Source organism: Salvelinus fontinalis, chromosome 27 (assembly GCF_029448725.1).
Source record: "Salvelinus fontinalis isolate EN_2023a chromosome 27, ASM2944872v1, whole genome shotgun sequence".
Taxonomy (NCBI): domain Eukaryota; kingdom Metazoa; phylum Chordata; class Actinopteri; order Salmoniformes; family Salmonidae; genus Salvelinus; species Salvelinus fontinalis.
This window is the reverse complement of record NC_074691.1, coordinates 42,459,046-42,478,406: the sequence shown is the minus strand read 5'-3', so window position 1 is coordinate 42,478,406 and position 19,361 is coordinate 42,459,046. Positions and strand designations below refer to the sequence as shown.

At 47.2% G+C, this 19,361-nt stretch overlaps 1 protein-coding gene and 1 long non-coding RNA gene across 3 annotated transcripts in view; one reads left to right on the top strand and one right to left on the bottom strand.

Annotated features, from left to right (window-relative positions):
- Positions 1–19,361, bottom strand: part of sec63 (SEC63 homolog, protein translocation regulator) — a 51,019-nt gene that overhangs the window by 5,632 nt on the left and 26,026 nt on the right. Inside the window, exons 11-18 of one of the 2 annotated variants that reach the window (XM_055885803.1) lie at positions 16,812–16,904; positions 15,153–15,298; positions 14,333–14,480; positions 7,764–7,846; positions 6,365–6,442; positions 6,060–6,218; positions 5,099–5,260; positions 3,476–3,676 (exon numbers count right to left, since the gene is read on the bottom strand). In XM_055885803.1, the coding sequence (XP_055741778.1) occupies positions 3,476–3,676; positions 5,099–5,260; positions 6,060–6,218; positions 6,365–6,442; positions 7,764–7,846; positions 14,333–14,480; positions 15,153–15,298; positions 16,812–16,904 (1,070 nt within the window). The remainder of the gene's footprint in view (positions 1–3,475; positions 3,677–5,098; positions 5,261–6,059; positions 6,219–6,364; positions 6,443–7,763; positions 7,847–14,332; positions 14,481–15,152; positions 15,299–16,811; positions 16,905–19,361) is intronic. The other variant, XM_055885806.1, reaches the window with a different exon arrangement.
- LOC129825598 (uncharacterized) lies at positions 934–1,310 on the top strand. Its single transcript, XR_008754913.1, has 3 exons — positions 934–999; positions 1,043–1,090; positions 1,241–1,310. It is a non-coding gene; the product is annotated as an uncharacterized LOC129825598 (long non-coding RNA).

Sequence of the window (19,361 nt, the reverse complement as noted above, 5' to 3'; positions counted from 1 at the left end):
TTAGGGTTAGGTCGTCTCAATTCGTCAGGGTCATGGGACTCTACAAGGGTTAGGGTTAGGTCGTCTCAATTCGTCAGGGTCATGGGACTCTACAAGGGTTAGGGTTAGGTCGTCTCAATTCGTCAGGGACATGGGACTCTACAAGGGTTAGGGTTAGGTCGTCTCAATTCGTCAGGGTCATGGACTCTACAAGGGTTAGGGTTAGGTCGTCTCAATTCGTCAGGGTCATGGACTCTACAAGGGTTAGGGTTAGGTCGTCTCAATTCGTCAGGGTCATGGGACTCTACAAGGGTTAGGGTTAGGTCGTCTCAATTCGTCAGGGTCATGGGACTCTACAAGGGTTAGGGTTAGGTCGTCTCAATTCGTCAGGGTCATGGACTCTACAAGGGTTAGGGTTAGGGTTAGGTCGTCTCAATTCGTCAGGGTCATGGGACTCTACAAGGGTTAGGGTTAGGTCGTCTCAATTCGTCAGGGTCATGGGACTCTACAAGGGTTAGGTCGTCTCAATTCGTCAGGGACATGGGACTCTACAAGGGTTAGGGTTAGGTCGTCTCAATTCGTCAGGGACATGGGACTCTACAAGGGTTAGGGTTAGGTCGTCTCAATTCGTCAGGGTCATGGGACTCTACAAGGGTTAGGGTTAGGTCGTCTCAATTCGTCAGGGACATGGGACTCTACAAGGGTTAGGGTTAGGTCGTCTCAATTCGTCAGGGTCATGGGACTCTACAAGGGTTAGGGTTAGGGTTAGGTCGTCTCAATTCGTCAGGGACATGGGACTCTACAAGGGTTAGGGTTAGGGTTAGGTCGTCTCAATTCGTCAGGGACATGGGACTCTACAAGGGTTAGGGTTAGGTCGTTTCAATTCGTCAGGGTCATGGGACTCTACAAGGGTTAGGGTTAGGTCGTCTCAATTCGTCAGGGTCATGGGACTCTACAAGGGTTAGGGTTAGGTCGTCTCAATTCGTCAGGGACATGGGACTCTACAAGGGTTAGGGTTAGGTCGTCTCAATTCGTCAGGGTCATGGGACTCTACAAGGGTTAGGTCGTCTCAATTCGTCAGGGTCATGGACTCTACAAGGGTTAGGGTTAGGTCGTCTCAATTCGTCAGGGTCATGGGACTCTACAAGGGTTAGGGTTAGGTCGTCAATTCGTCAGGGACATGGACTCTACAAGGGTTAGGGTTAGGTCGTCTCAATTCGTCAGGGACATGAGACTCTACAAGGGTTAGGGTTAGGGTTAGGTCGTCTCAATTCGTCAGGGTCATGGACTCTACAAGGGTTAGGGTTAGGGTTAGGTCGTCTCAATTCGTCAGGGTCATGGGACTCTACAAGGGTTAGGGTTAGGTCGTCTCAATTCGTCAGGGTCATGGGACTCTACAAGGGTTAGGGTTAGGTCGTCTCAATTCGTCAGGGACATGGGACTCTACAAGGGTTAGGGTTAGGTCGTCTCAATTCGTCAGGGACATGGGACTCTACAAGGGTTAGGGTTAGGTCGTCTCAATTCGTCAGGGTCATGGGACTCTACAAGGGTTAGGGTTAGGTCGTCTCAATTCGTCAGGGACATGGGACTCTACAAGGGTTAGGGTTAGGTCGTCTCAATTCGTCAGGGACATGGGACTCTACAAGGGTTAGGGTTAGGTCGTCTCAATTCGTCAGGGTCATGGACTCTACAAGGGTTAGGGTTAGGGTTAGGTCGTCTCAATTCGTCAGGGTCATGGGACTCTACAAGGGTTAGGTCGTCTCAATTCGTCAGGGACATGGGACTCTACAAGGGTTAGGGTTAGGTCGTCTCAATTCGTCAGGGACATGGGACTCTACAAGGGTTAGGGTTAGGTCGTCTCAATTCGTCAGGGTCATGGGACTCTACAAGGGTTAGGGTTAGGTCGTCTCAATTCGTCAGGGACATGGGACTCTACAAGGGTTAGGGTTAGGGTTAGGTCGTCTCAATTCGTCAGGGTCATGGGACTCTACAAGGGTTAGGGTTAGGTCGTCTCAATTCGTCAGGGTCATGGGACTCTACAAGGGTTAGGGTTAGGGTTAGGTCGTCTCAATTCGTCAGGGACATGGGACTCTACAAGGGTTAGGGTTAGGGTTAGGTCGTCTCAATTCGTCAGGGACATGGGACTCTACAAGGGTTAGGGTTAGGTCGTCTCAATTCGTCAGGGTCATGGGACTCTACAAGGGTTAGGGTTAGGTCGTCTCAATTCGTCAGGGTCATGGGACTCTACAAGGGTTAGGGTTAGGTCGTCTCAATTCGTCAGGGACATGGGACTCTACAAGGGTTAGGGTTAGGTCGTCTCAATTCGTCAGGGTCATGGACTCTACAAGGGTTAGGGTTAGGTCGTCTCAATTCGTCAGGGTCATGGACTCTACAAGGGTTAGGGTTAGGTCGTCTCAATTCGTCAGGGTCATGGGACTCTACAAGGGTTAGGGTTAGGTCGTCTCAATTCGTCAGGGTCATGGGACTCTACAAGGGTTAGGGTTAGGTCGTCTCAATTCGTCAGGGTCATGGACTCTACAAGGGTTAGGGTTAGGGTTAGGTCGTCTCAATTCGTCAGGGTCATGGGACTCTACAAGGGTTAGGGTTAGGTCGTCTCAATTCGTCAGGGTCATGGGACTCTACAAGGGTTAGGTCGTCTCAATTCGTCAGGGACATGGGACTCTACAAGGGTTAGGGTTAGGTCGTCTCAATTCGTCAGGGACATGGGACTCTACAAGGGTTAGGGTTAGGTCGTCTCAATTCGTCAGGGTCATGGGACTCTACAAGGGTTAGGGTTAGGTCGTCTCAATTCGTCAGGGACATGGGACTCTACAAGGGTTAGGGTTAGGTCGTCTCAATTCGTCAGGGTCATGGGACTCTACAAGGGTTAGGGTTAGGGTTAGGTCGTCTCAATTCGTCAGGGACATGGGACTCTACAAGGGTTAGGGTTAGGGTTAGGTCGTCTCAATTCGTCAGGGACATGGGACTCTACAAGGGTTAGGGTTAGGTCGTTTCAATTCGTCAGGGTCATGGGACTCTACAAGGGTTAGGGTTAGGTCGTCTCAATTCGTCAGGGTCATGGGACTCTACAAGGGTTAGGGTTAGGTCGTCTCAATTCGTCAGGGACATGGGACTCTACAAGGGTTAGGGTTAGGTCGTCTCAATTCGTCAGGGTCATGGGACTCTACAAGGGTTAGGTCGTCTCAATTCGTCAGGGTCATGGACTCTACAAGGGTTAGGGTTAGGTCGTCTCAATTCGTCAGGGTCATGGGACTCTACAAGGGTTAGGGTTAGGTCGTCAATTCGTCAGGGACATGGACTCTACAAGGTGTTGAAAGCGTTCCACAGGGAAGCTGGTCCCATGTGGACTTCAATTGTGTTCAGTTGTGTCAAGTTGTCTGGATGTCCTTTGGGTGGTGGACCATTCTTGATACACAGGGGACACTGTTGAGCGTCTCTCACACACACACACACACACACACTCTCTCTCTCTCACCTCTTCTGTGTCTTTGAGTGTACAGACGTGGTATGGCATGGAGACTAGAGACTGGTCCTTGCGGTCAGCGATGTAGAGCCACCACCACTCGTGTTTCTCCTCTGGGTAGTACAGGCTGTAGACCGGGTGGGTGACCTTCGACTTAGTCTCCAACAGCGCCCTCTCTCTCCTCTGGATACTCTGCTGCAGCGCCTCCCACTCCTGGGGGGGGGGGGGGGAGAAGGGGAGAGGGGGGGGGGGGGGTTATACCTGGTTTATATGACAGTTCTCCAACCCTGTTCCTGGAGAGAAACCCTCCTGTAGGTTTTAACTCCAACCCTGTTCCTGGAGAGAGACCCTCCTGTAGGTTTTAACTCCAACCCTGTTCCTGGAGATACCCTCCTGTAGGTTTTAACTCCAACCCTGTTCCTGGAGAGAAACCCTCCTGTAGGTTTTAAATCCAACCCTGTTCCTGGAGAGAGACCCTCCTGGAGGTTTTAACTCCAACCCTGTTCCTGGAGAGCTACCCTCCTGTAGGTTTTAACTCCAACCCTCCTGTAGGTTTTAAATCCAACCCTGTTCCTGGAGAGAAACCCTCCTGTAGGTTTTAACTCCAACCCTGTTCCTGGAGAGCTACCCTCCTGTAGGTTTTAACTCCAACCCTCCTGTAGGTTTACACTCCAACCCTGTTCCTGGAGAGAGACCCTCCTGTAGGTTTTAACTCCAACCCTCCTGTAGGTTTTAAATCCAACCCTGTTCCTGGAGAGAAACCCTCCTGTAGGTTTTAACTCCAACCCTGTTCCTGGAGAGCTACCCTCCTGTAGGTTTTAACTCCAACCCTCCTGTAGGTTTTAACTCCAACCCTGTTCCTGGAGAGAAACCCTCCTGTAGGTTTTAACTCCAACCCTGTTCCTGGAGAGAAACCCTCCTGTAGGTTTTAACTCCAACCCTGTTCCTGGAGAGAGACCCTCCTGTAGGTTTTAACTCCAACCCTGTTCCTGGAGAGCTACCCTCCTGTAGGTTTAAACTCCAACCCTGTTCCTGGAGAGAGACCCTCCTGTAGGTTTTAACTCCAACCCTGTTCCTGGAGAGAAACCCTCCTGTAGGTTTCAACTCCAACCCTGTTCCTGGAGAGAAACCCTCCTGTAGGTTTTAACTCCAACCCTGTTCCTGGAGAGAAACCCTCCTGTAGGTTTTAACTCCAACCCTGTTCCTAGAGAGAAACCCTCCTGTAGGTTTTAACTCCAACCCTGTTCCTAGAGAGAAACCCTCCTGTAGGTTTTAACTCCAACCCTGTTCCTGGAGAGAAACCCTCCTGGAGGGTCCTCTACTTCGGTAAGGTCATGTCCTACGTCAGAGATGGGTAACTGCAGTCCTATGGGGGCCAGAGTGGTTCACACGTTTCCCCCCCCCATCGATTGCAAACACACCGGATTAAACCAATTACATTCAGGATCAGGATTAGTTGATTACTGGAGTCCGGTGTGTTAGCTGGGACTGGGGCAAAGGTGTGACACCGCTCAGGACTGGTTACCCATCAGTGCTCGAGGGAGTTTTACACACACACACACACACACACACACACACACACACACACACACACACACACACACACACACACACACACACACAGAGGTGTCTGACCTCCTCGTCGTCCCCGGCGATCTCATCCTGCTCCGTGTCGCTCTGTTTGTCGCTCTCCTCATCTCTCTCGCTCGGAGAATCTTTGTTGCCCTCGCCCTCCTCTGATTCGCTGCCTTTGTCTGACCCGTCCTCCTCTTCCTCCTTCGCCACGGCAACCACCTCCTGAAACACAAACAGGCATCAATAAAGCAGACTCGACACCGATTGGTTAGTTTATACACCAGACTTGGGTTTAAATACATGCAGTTTTAAAGTATTTTGAAAATATATTTTTCTGAGTATTTGGGTATTTTCTAATAATGAATCAACAACATATATTTGAAGTGTTTGAAGGTATTTTTTTTTACATATTTAAAATACCCCCAACGACCAAACAGACATCGGGTCAAATGCATAATGAGTATTTAAATACCTGTGTTTGAAAAAACACAAAAAAAACCCACACATAACTGTGTATTTTAATATTTATGAAATGGTATACTGACAAAATACCACGGCTAAGGCTTGTTCTTACGCGCTACGCAGAGTGCCTGGACCTTTAGCCGTGGTGTATATTGGTCATATACCACACACCCTCGAGAACCTTCTGCTATTGTAAACTAGGTAACCAACGGGATTCAAAGACTGGGAATAAATGCTTTGTCATACGTGGAATAAGGTGCGATATACCACGGCTGTAAGCTAATCAGCAATTAGGGCTCGAACCACTTAGTTTATAATTCCAAATACTTTGAAATGTTTTTCAAAGTAACTGAAATACTCTAAGTAGTACTTGAATCCCGGTCTGGTACTGGCATTATATCTGTTAAAACATGAAATACTCTAAATAGTATTTGAATCCCGGTCTGGTACTGGCAGTAAAAGAAGTTAAGACGACTTGAGGTCGAAACGTCCTTGTGACTACAGTTATTAATTAAAACACAACAATCCGATTGGATCGACTCTCTGATTGGCTGCTTACACTTCCTGGCGCGCTCCCATTGGCCTGTTTGGCCTTGGCTGCTGGCAGCGGGAGGGGCTTCTTCTTGGTGAGTTTCTTCTTCTTGGACTGCTTGGTTTTCTTGGCTGCTTTTGTCTTGTTCTGCCACACCTTGGCTTTGGTTTTACTGGCGTCTCCCTGCTGCACACAAACAGGTGACGCACAAGTTATGTGTTATCAGTCGTTGCGTTGTCAAATGTGTGTGTGTGTGTGTGTGTGTGTGTGTGTGTGTGTGTGTGTGTGTGTGTGTGTGTGTGTGTGTGTGTGTGTGTTCAGACGGTGCGTACCGGGGCAGCATCCTCTGTACTGGCTTCCTCTCCGACTCCGAGACACGGTGTCACATTCTGCTCCTTCTCAAACACCTCCTACACACAGAGAGAGAGACAGAGACACACACACAGAGAGAGAGACAGAGACACACACACAGAGAGAGAGACAGAGACACACACAGAGACACACACACAGAGAGAGAGACAGAGACACACACAGAGACAGAGACACACACACAGAGAGAGAGACAGAGACACACACAGAGAGAGAGAGACAGAGACACACACACAGAGAGAGAGACACACACAGAGACACACACAGAGACAGAGACACACACACAGAGAGAGAGACAGAGACACACACAGAGAGAGAGAGACAGAGACACACACAGAGAGAGAGAGACAGAGACACACACACAGAGAGAGAGACAGAGACACACACAGAGAGAGAGACAGAGACACACACACAGAGAGAGAGACAGAGACACACACAGAGACACACACACAGAGAGAGAGACAGATACACACACAGAGACAGAGACACACACACAGAGAGAGAGACAGAGACACACACAGAGAGAGAGAGACAGAGACACACACACAGAGAGAGAGACAGAGACACACACAGAGAGAGAGAGAGACAGAGACACACACAGAGAGAGAGAGACAGAGAGACACACACAGAGAGAGAGACAGAGACACACACACAGAGAGACACAGAGACACACACAGAGAGACACACACAGAGACACACACAGAGAAACACACAGAGAGAGACAGAGACACACACAGAGAGAGAGACACAGAGACACACACAGAGAGACACACACAGAGAGAGAGACAGAGACACACACAGAGAGAGAGACAGAGACACACACAGAGAGAGAGACAGAGACACACAGAGAGAGAGACAGAGACACACACAGAGACACACACAGAGAGAGAGACAGAGACACACACAGAGAGAGAGACAGAGACACACACACAGAGAGACACAGAGACACACACAGAGAGACACACACAGAGACACACACAGAGAGACACACACAGAGACACACACAGAGAGACACACAGAGAGAGAGACACAGAGACACACACAGAGAGAGAGACAGAGACACACACAGAGAGAGAGACAGAGACACACACAGTAGCTAAAGTGACATATTGAATACATAGGTGCGAATCATTTGCTATGTTTAGTCCTCTACACTAAGCCGAGGGGGTTTACAAAGCTATTTAGAATTGTTTGTAGAAGGTCACACAAAGGATCATTTAACTATTTGAATTTTAAAACCCCTTGAAGTATAAAAAAAATACTAATATTTGTTAAACATTTAAAAATGTGGCTTTATTAAACATTAGACCATACAAACACACTGAATAACAGATTCTCTCCCTCCCTCCTTCCCTCCCTTACCGCCATCCTCTTCCTGGTCAGGGTGACTGTAACCGTGACGATGGATCCAGCTGTAATGTTATTGCTGTCTTCATCATCAAGGACTGGAGAGAGAACAGAAGACAACAGGTTAGAGACGAGACTGTAGTAACAACACAGAGAACAGAAGACAACAAGTTAGAGACGAGACCGTAGTAACAACACAGAGAACAGAAGACAACAAGTTAGAGACGAGACCGTAGTAACAACACAGAGAACAGAAGACAACAAGTTAGAGACGAGACCGTAGTAACAACACAGAGAACAGAAGACAACAAGTTAGAGACGAGACTGTAGTAACAACACAGAGAACAGAAGACAACAGGTTAGAGACGAGACTGTAGTAACAACACAGAGAACAGAAGACAACAAGTTAGAGACGAGACTGTAGTAACAACACAGAGAACAGAAGACAACAGGTTAGAGACGAGACCGTAGTAACAACACAGAGAACAGAAGACAACAAGTTAGAGACGAGACTGTAGTAACAACACAGAGAACAGAAGACAACAGGTTGTCCCCTGAGAAAAAAAGAATATCTTATTATTTATTGGGACAGCCTGTTAGATATGAATCTGTTGGGACAGCCTGTTAGATATGGTTTCATGCCAGTATCTGTTGGGACAGCCTGTTAGATATGGTTTCATGCCAGTATCTGTTGGGACAGCCTGTTAGATATGGTTTCATGCCAGTATCTATTGGGACAGCCTGTTAGATATGGTTTCATGCCAGTATCTGTTGGGACAGCCTGTTAGATATGGTTTCATGCCAGTATCTATTGGGACAGCCTGTTAGATATGGTTTCATGCCAGTATCTATTGGGACAGCCTGTTAGATATGGTTTCATGCCAGTATCTATTGGGACAGCCTGTTAGATATGGTTTCATGCCAGTATCTGTTGGGACAGCCTGTTAGATATGGTTTCATGCCAGTATCTATTGGGACAGCCTGTTAGATATGGTTTCATGCCAGTATCTGTTGGGACAGCCTGTTAGATATGGTTTCATGCCAGTATCTATTGGGACAGCCTGTTAGATATGAATCTGTTGGGACAACCTGTTAGATATGGTTTCATGCCAGTATCTATTGGGACAGCCTGTTAGATATGGTTTCATGCCAGTATCTGTTGGGACAGCCTGTTAGATATGGTTTCATGCCAGTATCTATTGGGACAGCCTGTTAGATATGGTTTCATGCCAGTATCTGTTGGGACAGCCTGTTAGATATGAATCTGTTGGGACAGCCTGTTAGATATGGTTTCATGCCAGTATCTGTTGGGACAGCCTGTTAGATATGGTTTCATGCCAGTATCTGTTGGGACAGCCTGTTAGATATGGTTTCATGCCAGTATCTGTTGGGACAGCCTGTTAGATATGGTTTCATGCCAGTATCTGTTGGGACAGCCTGTTAGATATGGTTTCATGCCCGTATCTGTTGGGACAGCCTGTTAGATATGAATCTGTTGGGACAGCCTGTTAGATATGGTTTCATGCCAGTATCTGTTGGGACAGCCTGTTAGATATGGTTTCATGCCAGTATCTATTGGGACAGCCTGTTAGATATGGTTTCATGCCAGTATCTGTTGGGACAGCCTGTTAGATATGGTTTCATGCCAGTATCTATTGGGACAGCCTGTTAGATATGGTTTCATGCCAGTATCTATTGGGACAGCCTGTTAGATATGGTTTCATGCCCGTATCTGTTGGGACAGCCTGTTAGATATGGTTTCATGCCAGTATCTGTTGGGACAGCCTGTTAGATATGGTTTCATGCCAGTATCTGTCGGGACAGCCTGTTAGATATGGTTTCATGCCAGTATCTATTGGGACAGCCTGTTAGATATGAATCTGTTGGGACAGCCTGTTAGATATGGTTTCATGCCAGTATCTATTGGGACAGCCTGTTAGATATGAATCTGTTGGGACAGCCTGTTAGATATGGTTTCATGCCAGTATCTATTGGGACAGCCTGTTAGATATGGTTTCATGCCAGTATCTATTGGGACAGCCTGTTAGATATGGTTTCATGCCAGTATCTGTTGGGACAGCCTGTTAGATATGGTTTCATGCCAGTATCTGTCGGGACAGCCTGTTAGATATGGTTTCATGCCCGTATCTATTGGGACAGCCTGTTAGATATGGTTTCATGCCCGTATCTATTGGGACAGCCTGTTAGATATGGTTTCATGCCAGTATCTATTGGGACAGCCTGTTAGATATGGTTTCATGCCCGTATCTATTGGGACAGCCTGTTAGATATGGTTTCATGCCAGTATCTATTGGGACAGCCTGTTAGATATGGTTTCATGCCAGTATCTGTTGGGACAGCCTGTTAGATATGAATCTGTTGGGACAGCCTGTTAGATATGAATCTGTTGGGACAACCTGTTAGATATGGTTTCATGCCAGTATCTGTTGGGACAGCCTGTTAGATATGGTTTCATGCCAGTATCTGTTGGGACAGCCTGTTAGATATGGTTTCATGCCAGTATCTGTTGGGACAGCCTGTTAGATATGGTTTCATGCCAGTATCTGTTGGGACAGCCTGTTAGATATGGTTTCATGCCAGTATCTATTGGGACAGCCTGTTAGATATGGTTTCATGCCAGTATCTGTTGGGACAGCCTGTTAGATATGGTTTCATGCCCGTATCTATTGGGACAGCCTGTTAGATATGGTTTCATGCCAGTATCTATTGGGACAGCCTGTTAGATATGGTTTCATGCCAGTATCTGTTGGGACAGCCTGTTAGATATGGTTTCATGCCAGTATCTGTTGGGACAGCCTGTTAGATATGGTTTCATGCCAGTATCTGTTGGGACAGCCTGTTAGATATGGTTTCATGCCCGTATCTATTGGGACAGCCTGTTAGATATGGTTTCATGCCAGTATCTATTGGGACAGCCTGTTAGATATGGTTTCATGCCAGTATCTGTCGGGACAGCCTGTTAGATATGGTTTCATGCCAGTATCTATTGGGACAGCCTGTTAGATATGGTTTCATGCCAGTATCTATTGGGACAGCCTGTTAGATATGGTTTCATGCCAGTATCTGTTGGGACAGCCTGTTAGATATGGTTTCATGCCAGTATCTGTTGGGACAGCCTGTTAGATATGGTTTCATGCCAGTATCTGTTGGGACAGCCTGTTAGATATGGTTTCATGCCAGTATCTGTTGGGACAGCCTGTTAGATATGGTTTCATGCCAGTATCTATTGGGACAGCCTGTTAGATATGGTTTCATGCCAGTATCTGTTGGGACAGCCTGTTAGATATGGTTTCATGCCCGTATCTGTTGGGACAGCCTGTTAGATATGAATCTGTTGGGACAGCCTGTTAGATATGGTTTCATGCCAGTATCTGTTGGGACAGCCTGTTAGATATGGTTTCATGCCAGTATCTGTTGGGACAGCCTGTTAGATATGAATCTGTTGGGACAGCCTGTTAGATATGGTTTCATGCCAGTATCTGTTGGGACAGCCTGTTAGATATGGTTTCATGCCAGTATCTGTTGGGACAGCCTGTTCGATATGGTTTCATGCCAGTATCTGTTGGGACAGCCTGTTAGATATGGTTTCATGCCAGTATCTATTGGGACAGCCTGTTAGATATGGTTTCATGCCCGTATCTGTTGGGACAACCTGTTAGATATGGTTTCATGCCAGTATCTGTTGGGACAGCCTGTTAGATATGGTTTCATGCCAGTATCTATTGGGACAGCCTGTTAGATATGGTTTCATGCCCGTATCTGTTGGGACAACCTGTTAGATATGGTTTCATGCCAGTATCTGTTGGGACAGCCTGTTAGATATGGTTTCATGCCCGTATCTGTTGGGACAGCCTGTTAGATATGGTTTCATGCCAGTATCTGTCGGGACAGCCTGTTAGATATGGTTTCATGCCCGTAGCTGTTGGGACAGCCTGTTTTATATGGTTTCATGCCAGTATCTGTCGGGACAGCCTGTTAGATATGAATCTGTTGGGACAGCCTGTTAGATATGGTTTCATGCCAGTATCTGTTGGGACAGCCTGTTAGATATGGTTTCATGCCCGTATCTATTGGGACAGCCTGTTAGATATGGTTTCATGCCCGTATCTATTGGGACAGCCTGTTAGATATGGTTTCATGCCAGTATCTATTGGGACAGCCTGTTAGATATGGTTTCATGCCAGTATCTGTTGGGACAGGCTGTTAGATATGGTTTCATGCCCGTATCTGTTGGGACAACCTGTTAGATATGGATCTGTTGGGACAGCCTGTTAGATATGGTTTCATGCCAGTATCTGTCGGGACAGCCTGTTAGATATGGTTTCATGCCAGTATCTGTTGGGACAGCCTGTTAGATATGGTTTCATGCCAGTATCTGTTGGGACAGCCTGTTAGATATGGTTTCATGCCAGTATCTATTGGGACAGCCTGTTAGATATGGTTTCATGCCAGTATCTGTTGGGACAGCCTGTTAGATATGGTTTCATGCCAGTATCTGTCGGGACAGCCTGTTAGATATGGTTTCATGCCAGTATCTGTTGGGACAGCCTGTTAGATATGGTTTCATGCCAGTATCTGTTGGGACAGCCTGTTAGATATGGTTTCATGCCAGTATCTATTGGGACAGCCTGTTAGATATGGTTTCATGCCAGTATCTGTTGGGACAGCCTGTTAGATATGGTTTCATGCCAGTATCTGTTGGGACAGCCTGTTAGATATGGTTTCATGCCAGTATCTGTTGGGACAGCCTGTTAGATATGAATCTGTTGGGACAGCCTGTTAGATATGGTTTCATGCCAGTATCTATTGGGACAGCCTGTTAGATATGAATCTGTTGGGACAGCCTGTTAGATATGGTTTCATGCCAGTATCTGTCGGGACAGCCTGTTAGATATGGTTTCATGCCAGTATCTGTTGGGACAGCCTGTTAGATATGAATCTGTTGGGACAGCCTGTTAGATATGGTTTCATGCCAGTATCTGTTGGGACAGCCTGTTAGATATGAATCTGTCGGGACAGCCTGTTAGATATGGTTTCATGCCAGTATCTGTTGGGACAGCCTGTTAGATATGGTTTCATGCCAGTATCTGTTGGGACAGCCTGTTAGATATGAATCTGTTGGGACAGCCTGATAGATACGGTTTCATGCCAGTATCTGTTGGGACAGCCTGTTAGATATGGTTTCATGCCAGTATCTGTTGGGACAGCCTGTTCGATATGGTTTCATGCCAGTATCTGTTGGGACAGCCTGTTAGATATGGTTTCATGCCAGTATCTATTGGGACAGCCTGTTAGATATGGTTTCATGCCAGTATCTGTTGGGACAGCCTGTTAGATATGGTTTCATGCCAGTATCTGTTGGGACAGCCTGTTAGATATGGTTTCATGCCAGTATCTATTGGGACAGCCTGTTAGATATGGTTTCATGCCAGTATCTGTTGGGACAGCCTGTTAGATATGGTTTCATGCCAGTATCTGTTGGGACAGCCTGTTAGATATGGTTTCATGCCAGTATCTGTTGAGACAACCTGTTAGATATGGTTTCATGCCCGTATCTGTTGGGACAACCTGTTAGATATGGTTTCATGCCAGTATCTGTTGAGACAACCTGTTAGATATGGTTTCATGCCAGTATCTGTTGGGACAACCTGTTAGATATGGTTTCATGCCAGTATCTGTTGGGACAGCCTGTTAGATATGGTTTCATGCCAGTATCTGTTGGGACAGCCTGTTAGATATGGTTTCATGCCAGTATCTGTTGGGACAGCCTGTTAGATATGGTTTCATGCCAGTATCTGTTGGGACAACCTGTTAGATATGGTTTCATGCCAGTATCTATTGGGACAACCTGTTAGATATGGTTTCATGCCAGTATCTATTGGGACAGCCTGTTAGATATGGTTTCATGCCAGTATCTGTTGGGACAGCCTGTTAGATATGGTTTCATGCCAGTATCTGTTGGGACAGCCTGTTAGATATGAATCTGTTGGGACAGCCTGTTAGATATGGTTTCATGCCAGTATCTGTTGGGACAGCCTGTTAGATATGGTTTCATGCCAGTATCTGTTGGGACAGCCTGTTAGATATGGTTTCATGCCAGTATCTGTTGGGACAGCCTGTTAGATATGGTTTCATGCCAGTATCTGTTGGGACAGCCTGTTAGATATGGTTTCATGCCAGTATCTATTGGGACAGCCTGTTAGATATGGTTTCATGCCAGTATCTGTTGGGACAGCCTGTTAGATATGGTTTCATGCCAGTATCTATTGGGACAGCCTGTTAGATATGGTTTCATGCCAGTATCTATTGGGACAGCCTGTTAGATATGGTTTCATGCCAGTATCTGTCGGGACAGCCTGTTAGATATGGTTTCATGCCAGTATCTGTTGGGACAGCCTGTTAGATATGGTTTCATGACAGTATCTGTTGGGACAGCCTGATAGATACGGTTTCATGCCAGTATCTGTTGGGACAGCCTGTTAGATATGGTTTCATGCCAGTATCTATATATCTAAAATTGAGTGAATACAAACACAAACTCCAGAGAAGGGGCGTGATCTCACCCTGCAGCTTGGTATCCATGGTGATGGACGGGAAGCTGGCGAGCACGGCCATAACCTCGTCATACTTCTCCTCGCCAAGGAAACGGAGCATGCTCCGACGGTCCGAGTCCTTCAGGCTGACCAGGTCCTGCAGGCTACGCACCTTGTACTGGGGAGAGGTTACTGTAGTTACCATACCATAATACACCTTATACTGGGGAGGTTACTGTAGTTACCATAATACACCTTGGACTGGGGAAAGGTTACTATAGTTACCATACCATAATACACCTTATACTGGGGAGATTACTGTAGTTACCATACCATAATACACCTTGTACTGGCGAGAGGTTACTATAGTTACCATACCATAATACACCTTGTACTGGGGAGAGGTTACTATAGTTACCATACCATAATACACCTTGTACTGGGGAGAGGTTACTATAATTACCATACCATAATACACCTTATACTGGGGAGAGGTTACTATAGTTACCATACCATAATACACCTTGTAATGGTTACCACCTAATACTGGTAACCATAGTAACACCTTATACTGGAGGGAGGGTATAGGGAGGAGGGGAGAGTGAGTTAGTATGCTATGGCTCCATCTCAATTGGTCTTACTGCAAGTCCTCACATCCTATCTCGTATCCTTCTCAACTCTATTGGACGACAAGATCCAAGGTCCCTCCCCTCAGACTTTTTCCCTCCAATGGAGGTTTTGAGAAGGTGAGAAAAGAGGACGTAAGGAATCGAGGAAAGATGAATTGAGAAAGAGGCCTTGTATACAGAGCCACACGTCGTCTGGGAGACGGTCGTCTGGGAGACGGTACCTTCTTGGAGACGCAGTACCGGAGGTGTTCCTCCTCAAAGTGAGGAAGCTGCAGCAGAGGAGACTTGGACTCCTGAAGACCCTGGACGATCATCTGGGTCAGCTTCATACAGTTCTCTATGGACACCAGCCTGGGGGCGTGGAACCCTGCACACACAGGCCAGCATGCATCTGTGTCACTTAGGTCAAGTGTGTGTACCTCCTCTGCTGCTGGCCATCATGGTGAGTTGACAGTGTGTGTGTGTGTACCTCCTCTGCTGTTGGCCATCATGGTGAGTTGACAGTGTGTGTGTGTGTGTACCTCTGCTGCTGGCCATCATGGTGAGTTGACAGTGTGTGTGTGTGTGTGTGTACCTCCTCTGCTGTTGGCCATCATGGTGAGTTGACAGTGTGTGTGTGTGTGTGTGTACCTCCTCTGCTGTTGGCCATCATGGTGAGTTGACAGTGTGTGTGTGTGTGTGTGTGTACCTCCTCTGCTGTTGGCCATCATGGTGAGTTGACCGTGAGTGTGTGTGTGTGTGTGTGTGTGTACCTCCTCTGCTGTTGGCCATCATGGTGAGTTGACAGTGTGTGTGTGTGTGTGTGTGTGTGTGTGTGTGTGTGTGTGTGTGTGTGTGTGTGTACCTCCTCTGCTGTTGGCCATCATGGTGAGTTGACAGTGTGTGTGTGTACCTCTGCTGTTGGCCATCATGGTGAGTTGACAGTGTGTGTGTGTGTACCTCCTCTGCTGTTGGCCATCATGGTGAGTTGACAGTGTGTGTGTGTACCTCTGCTGTTGGCCATCATGGTGAGTTGACAGTGTGTGTGTGTACCTCTGCTGTTGGCCATCATGGTGAGTTGACAGTGTGTGTGTGTGTGTACCTCCTCTGCTGCTGGCCATCATGGTGAGTTGACAGTGTGTGTGTGTGTACCTCCTCTGCTGTTGGCCATCATGGTGAGTTGACAGTGTGTGTGTGTGTGTGTGTACCTCCTCTGCTGTTGGCCATCATGGTGAGTTGACAGTGTGTGTGTGTGTGTGTGTGTGTGTGTGTGTGTGTGTGTGTGTGTGTGTGTGTGTGTGTGTGTGTGTGTGTGTGTACCTCCTCTGCTGTTGGCCATCATGGTGAGTTGACAGTGTGTGTGTGTGTACCTCCTCTGCTGTTGGCCATCATGGTGAGTTGACAGTGTGTGTGTGTGTGTGTGTACCTCCTCTGCTGTTGGCCATCATGGTGAGTTGACAGTGTGTGTGTGTGTGTGTGTGTACCTCCTCTGCTGTTGGCCATCATGGTGAGTTGACCGTGAGTGTGTGTGTGTGTGTGTGTGTGTACCTCCTCTGCTGTTGGCCATCATGGTGAGTTGACAGTGTGTGTGTGTGTGTGTGTGTGTGTGTGTGTGTGTGTGTGTGTGTGTGTGTGTGTGTGTGTGTGTGTGTGTGTGTGTGTACCTCCTCTGCTGTTGGCCATCATGGTGAGTTGACAGTGTGTGTGTGTACCTCTGCTGTTGGCCATCATGGTGAGTTGACAGTGTGTGTGTGTGTACCTCCTCTGCTGTTGGCCATCATGGTGAGTTGACAGTGTGTGTGTGTACCTCTGCTGTTGGCCATCATGGTGAGTTGACAGTGTGTGTGTGTACCTCTGCTGTTGGCCATCATGGTGAGTTGACAGTGTGTGTGTGTGTGTACCTCCTCTGCTGTTGGCCATCATGGTGAGTTGACAGCCCACGTTGACCATCTCCTGGAGCAGAGCTGGACTCTTCCTCACCACAAACCTCTGGTCTGTAACACACACACACACACAGAGAGTGAGACGCAGAGCGGGCGGGCCACAGAGCGGGCGGGCGGGCCACAGAGCGGGCTGGCGGGCCACAGAGCGGGCTGGCGGGCCACAGAGCGGGCTGGCGGGCCACAGAGCGGGCGGGCCACAGCGTGAGCAGGCGAGCCGGCCACAGAGCAACCCTTCTAATGTGACTATCCCTAATGCTCCTCCCTCTTTTTCCCCTGCCCCGCTACAAAGTTTCTCCCTGCAGGCGGTCACTGAGTCCGAGGAGCTAAAGGAGCTCCTTAAACTTGACCCCAAAAAAACATCTGGGTCAGATGGTTTAGACCCTTTCTTCTTTAAGGTTGCTGCTCCTATCATCACCAAGCCTATCTCTGACCTTTATAACCGGTCTCTCCTCTCTGGGGAGGTTCCCATTGCTTATAAGGCAGCCACAGTTCATCCTTTATTTAAAGGGGGAGATCAAGCTGATCCTAATTGTTTTAGGCCTATTTATATTTTGCCCTGTTTATCAAAAGTGTTGGAAAAACTTGTCAATAATCAACTGATTGACTTTCTTGATGTCTATAGTATTCTCTCTGGAATGGAATCTGGTTTCCGCTCAGGTTATGGATGTGTCACTGCAACCTTAAAGGTTCTCAATGGTGTCACCGCTGCCCTTGATTCTAAGCGATGTTGTGCTGCTATTTTTATTGACTTAGCCAAAGCTTTTGATACGGTAGAACATTCCATTCTTGTGGGCCGGCTAAGGAGTATTGGTGTCTCTGAGGGGTCTTTGGCCTGGTTTGCTAACTACCTCTCTCAAAGAGTGCAGTGTATAAAGTCAGATAATCTGCTGTCTCAGCCATTGCCTGTCAACAAGGGAGTACCCCAAGGCTCGATCCTAGGCCCCACCCTCTACTCAATTTACATCAACAACATAGCTCAGGCAGTAGGAAGCTCTCTCATCCATTTATATGCAGATGATACAGTCTTATTCTCAGCTGGCCCCTCCTTGGATTTTGTGTTAAACGCTCTACAACAAATCTTTCTCAGTGTCGAACAAGCTTTCTCTACCCTTAACCTTGTTCTGAACACCTCCAAAACAAAGGTCATGTGGTTTGGTAAGAAGAATGCCCCTCTCCCCTCGGGTGTGATTACTACCTCTGAGGGTTTAGAGCTTGAGGTAGTCACCTCATACAAGTACTTGGGAGTATGGCTAGACGGTGCACTGTCCTTCTCTCAGCACATATCAAAGCTGCAGGCTAAAGTTAAATCTAGACTTGGTTTCCTCTATCGTAATCGCTCCTCTTTCACCCCAGCTGCCAAACGGACCCTGATTCAGATGGCCATCCTACCCATGCTAGATTACGGAGACATAATTTATAGATTGGCAGGTAAGGGTGCTGCCAAACTAACCCTGATTCAGATGACCATCCTACCCATGCTAGATTACAGAGATATCATTTATAGATCAGCAGGTAAGGGTGCTCTCGAGCGGCTAGATGTTCTTTACCATTCGGCCATCACATTTGCCACCAATGCTCCTTATAGGACACATCACTGCACTCTATACTCCTCTGTAAACTGGTCATCTCTGTATACCCATTTCAAGACCTACTGGTTGATGCTTATTTATAAAACCCTCTTAGACCTCACTCCCCCCTATCTGAGATCTACTGCAGCCCTCATCCTCCACATACAACACCCGGTCTGCCAGTCACATTCTGTTGAAGGTCCCCAAAGCACACACATCCCTGGGTCGCTCGTCTTTTCAGTTCGCTGCAGCTAGCGACTGGAACGAGCTGCAACAAACACTCAAACTGGACAGTTTTATCTCAATCTCTTCATTTAAAGACTCAATCATGGAGACTCTTACTGACAGTTGTGGCTGCTTTGTGTGATGCATTGTTGTCTCTACCTTCTTGCCCTTTGTGCTGTTGTCTGTGCCCAATAATGTTTGGACCATGTTTTGTGCTGCTGCCATGCCGTTGTCATGTTGTGTTGCTGCCATGCTATATTGTCTTAGGTCTCTTTATGTAGCCTTGTGTAGTCTCTCTTGTCGTGATGCATCTTTTGTTCTCTGTCTGTATATATATATATATATATTTTTTTTTATCCCCCGTCCCCGCAGGAGGCCTTTGCCTTTTGGTAGGCCGTCATTGTAAATAAGAATTTGTTCTTAACGGACTTGCCGAGTTAAATAAAGATTAAATAAATGAAATTAATAAAAATAGTGAATGGAGGATGCTTTTCCCGTGGTCCATGTTCATGCCAGCCAGGTAGGCTATACTCCTGTTGTAAAGACAAGCAATGTGCTGAATATTAGGAAAGTTGAGAAAAAAAATATTGTAGGCCTGGCCTATAGAAAGCTGATGGGATCCTCCTCTTTTTAATAGAGGCCATCACTCTGTTTTATCACACAATTGCACAGCCTATATAAATGTTACGCAACATGAGCTCATGGGCTCTCATGA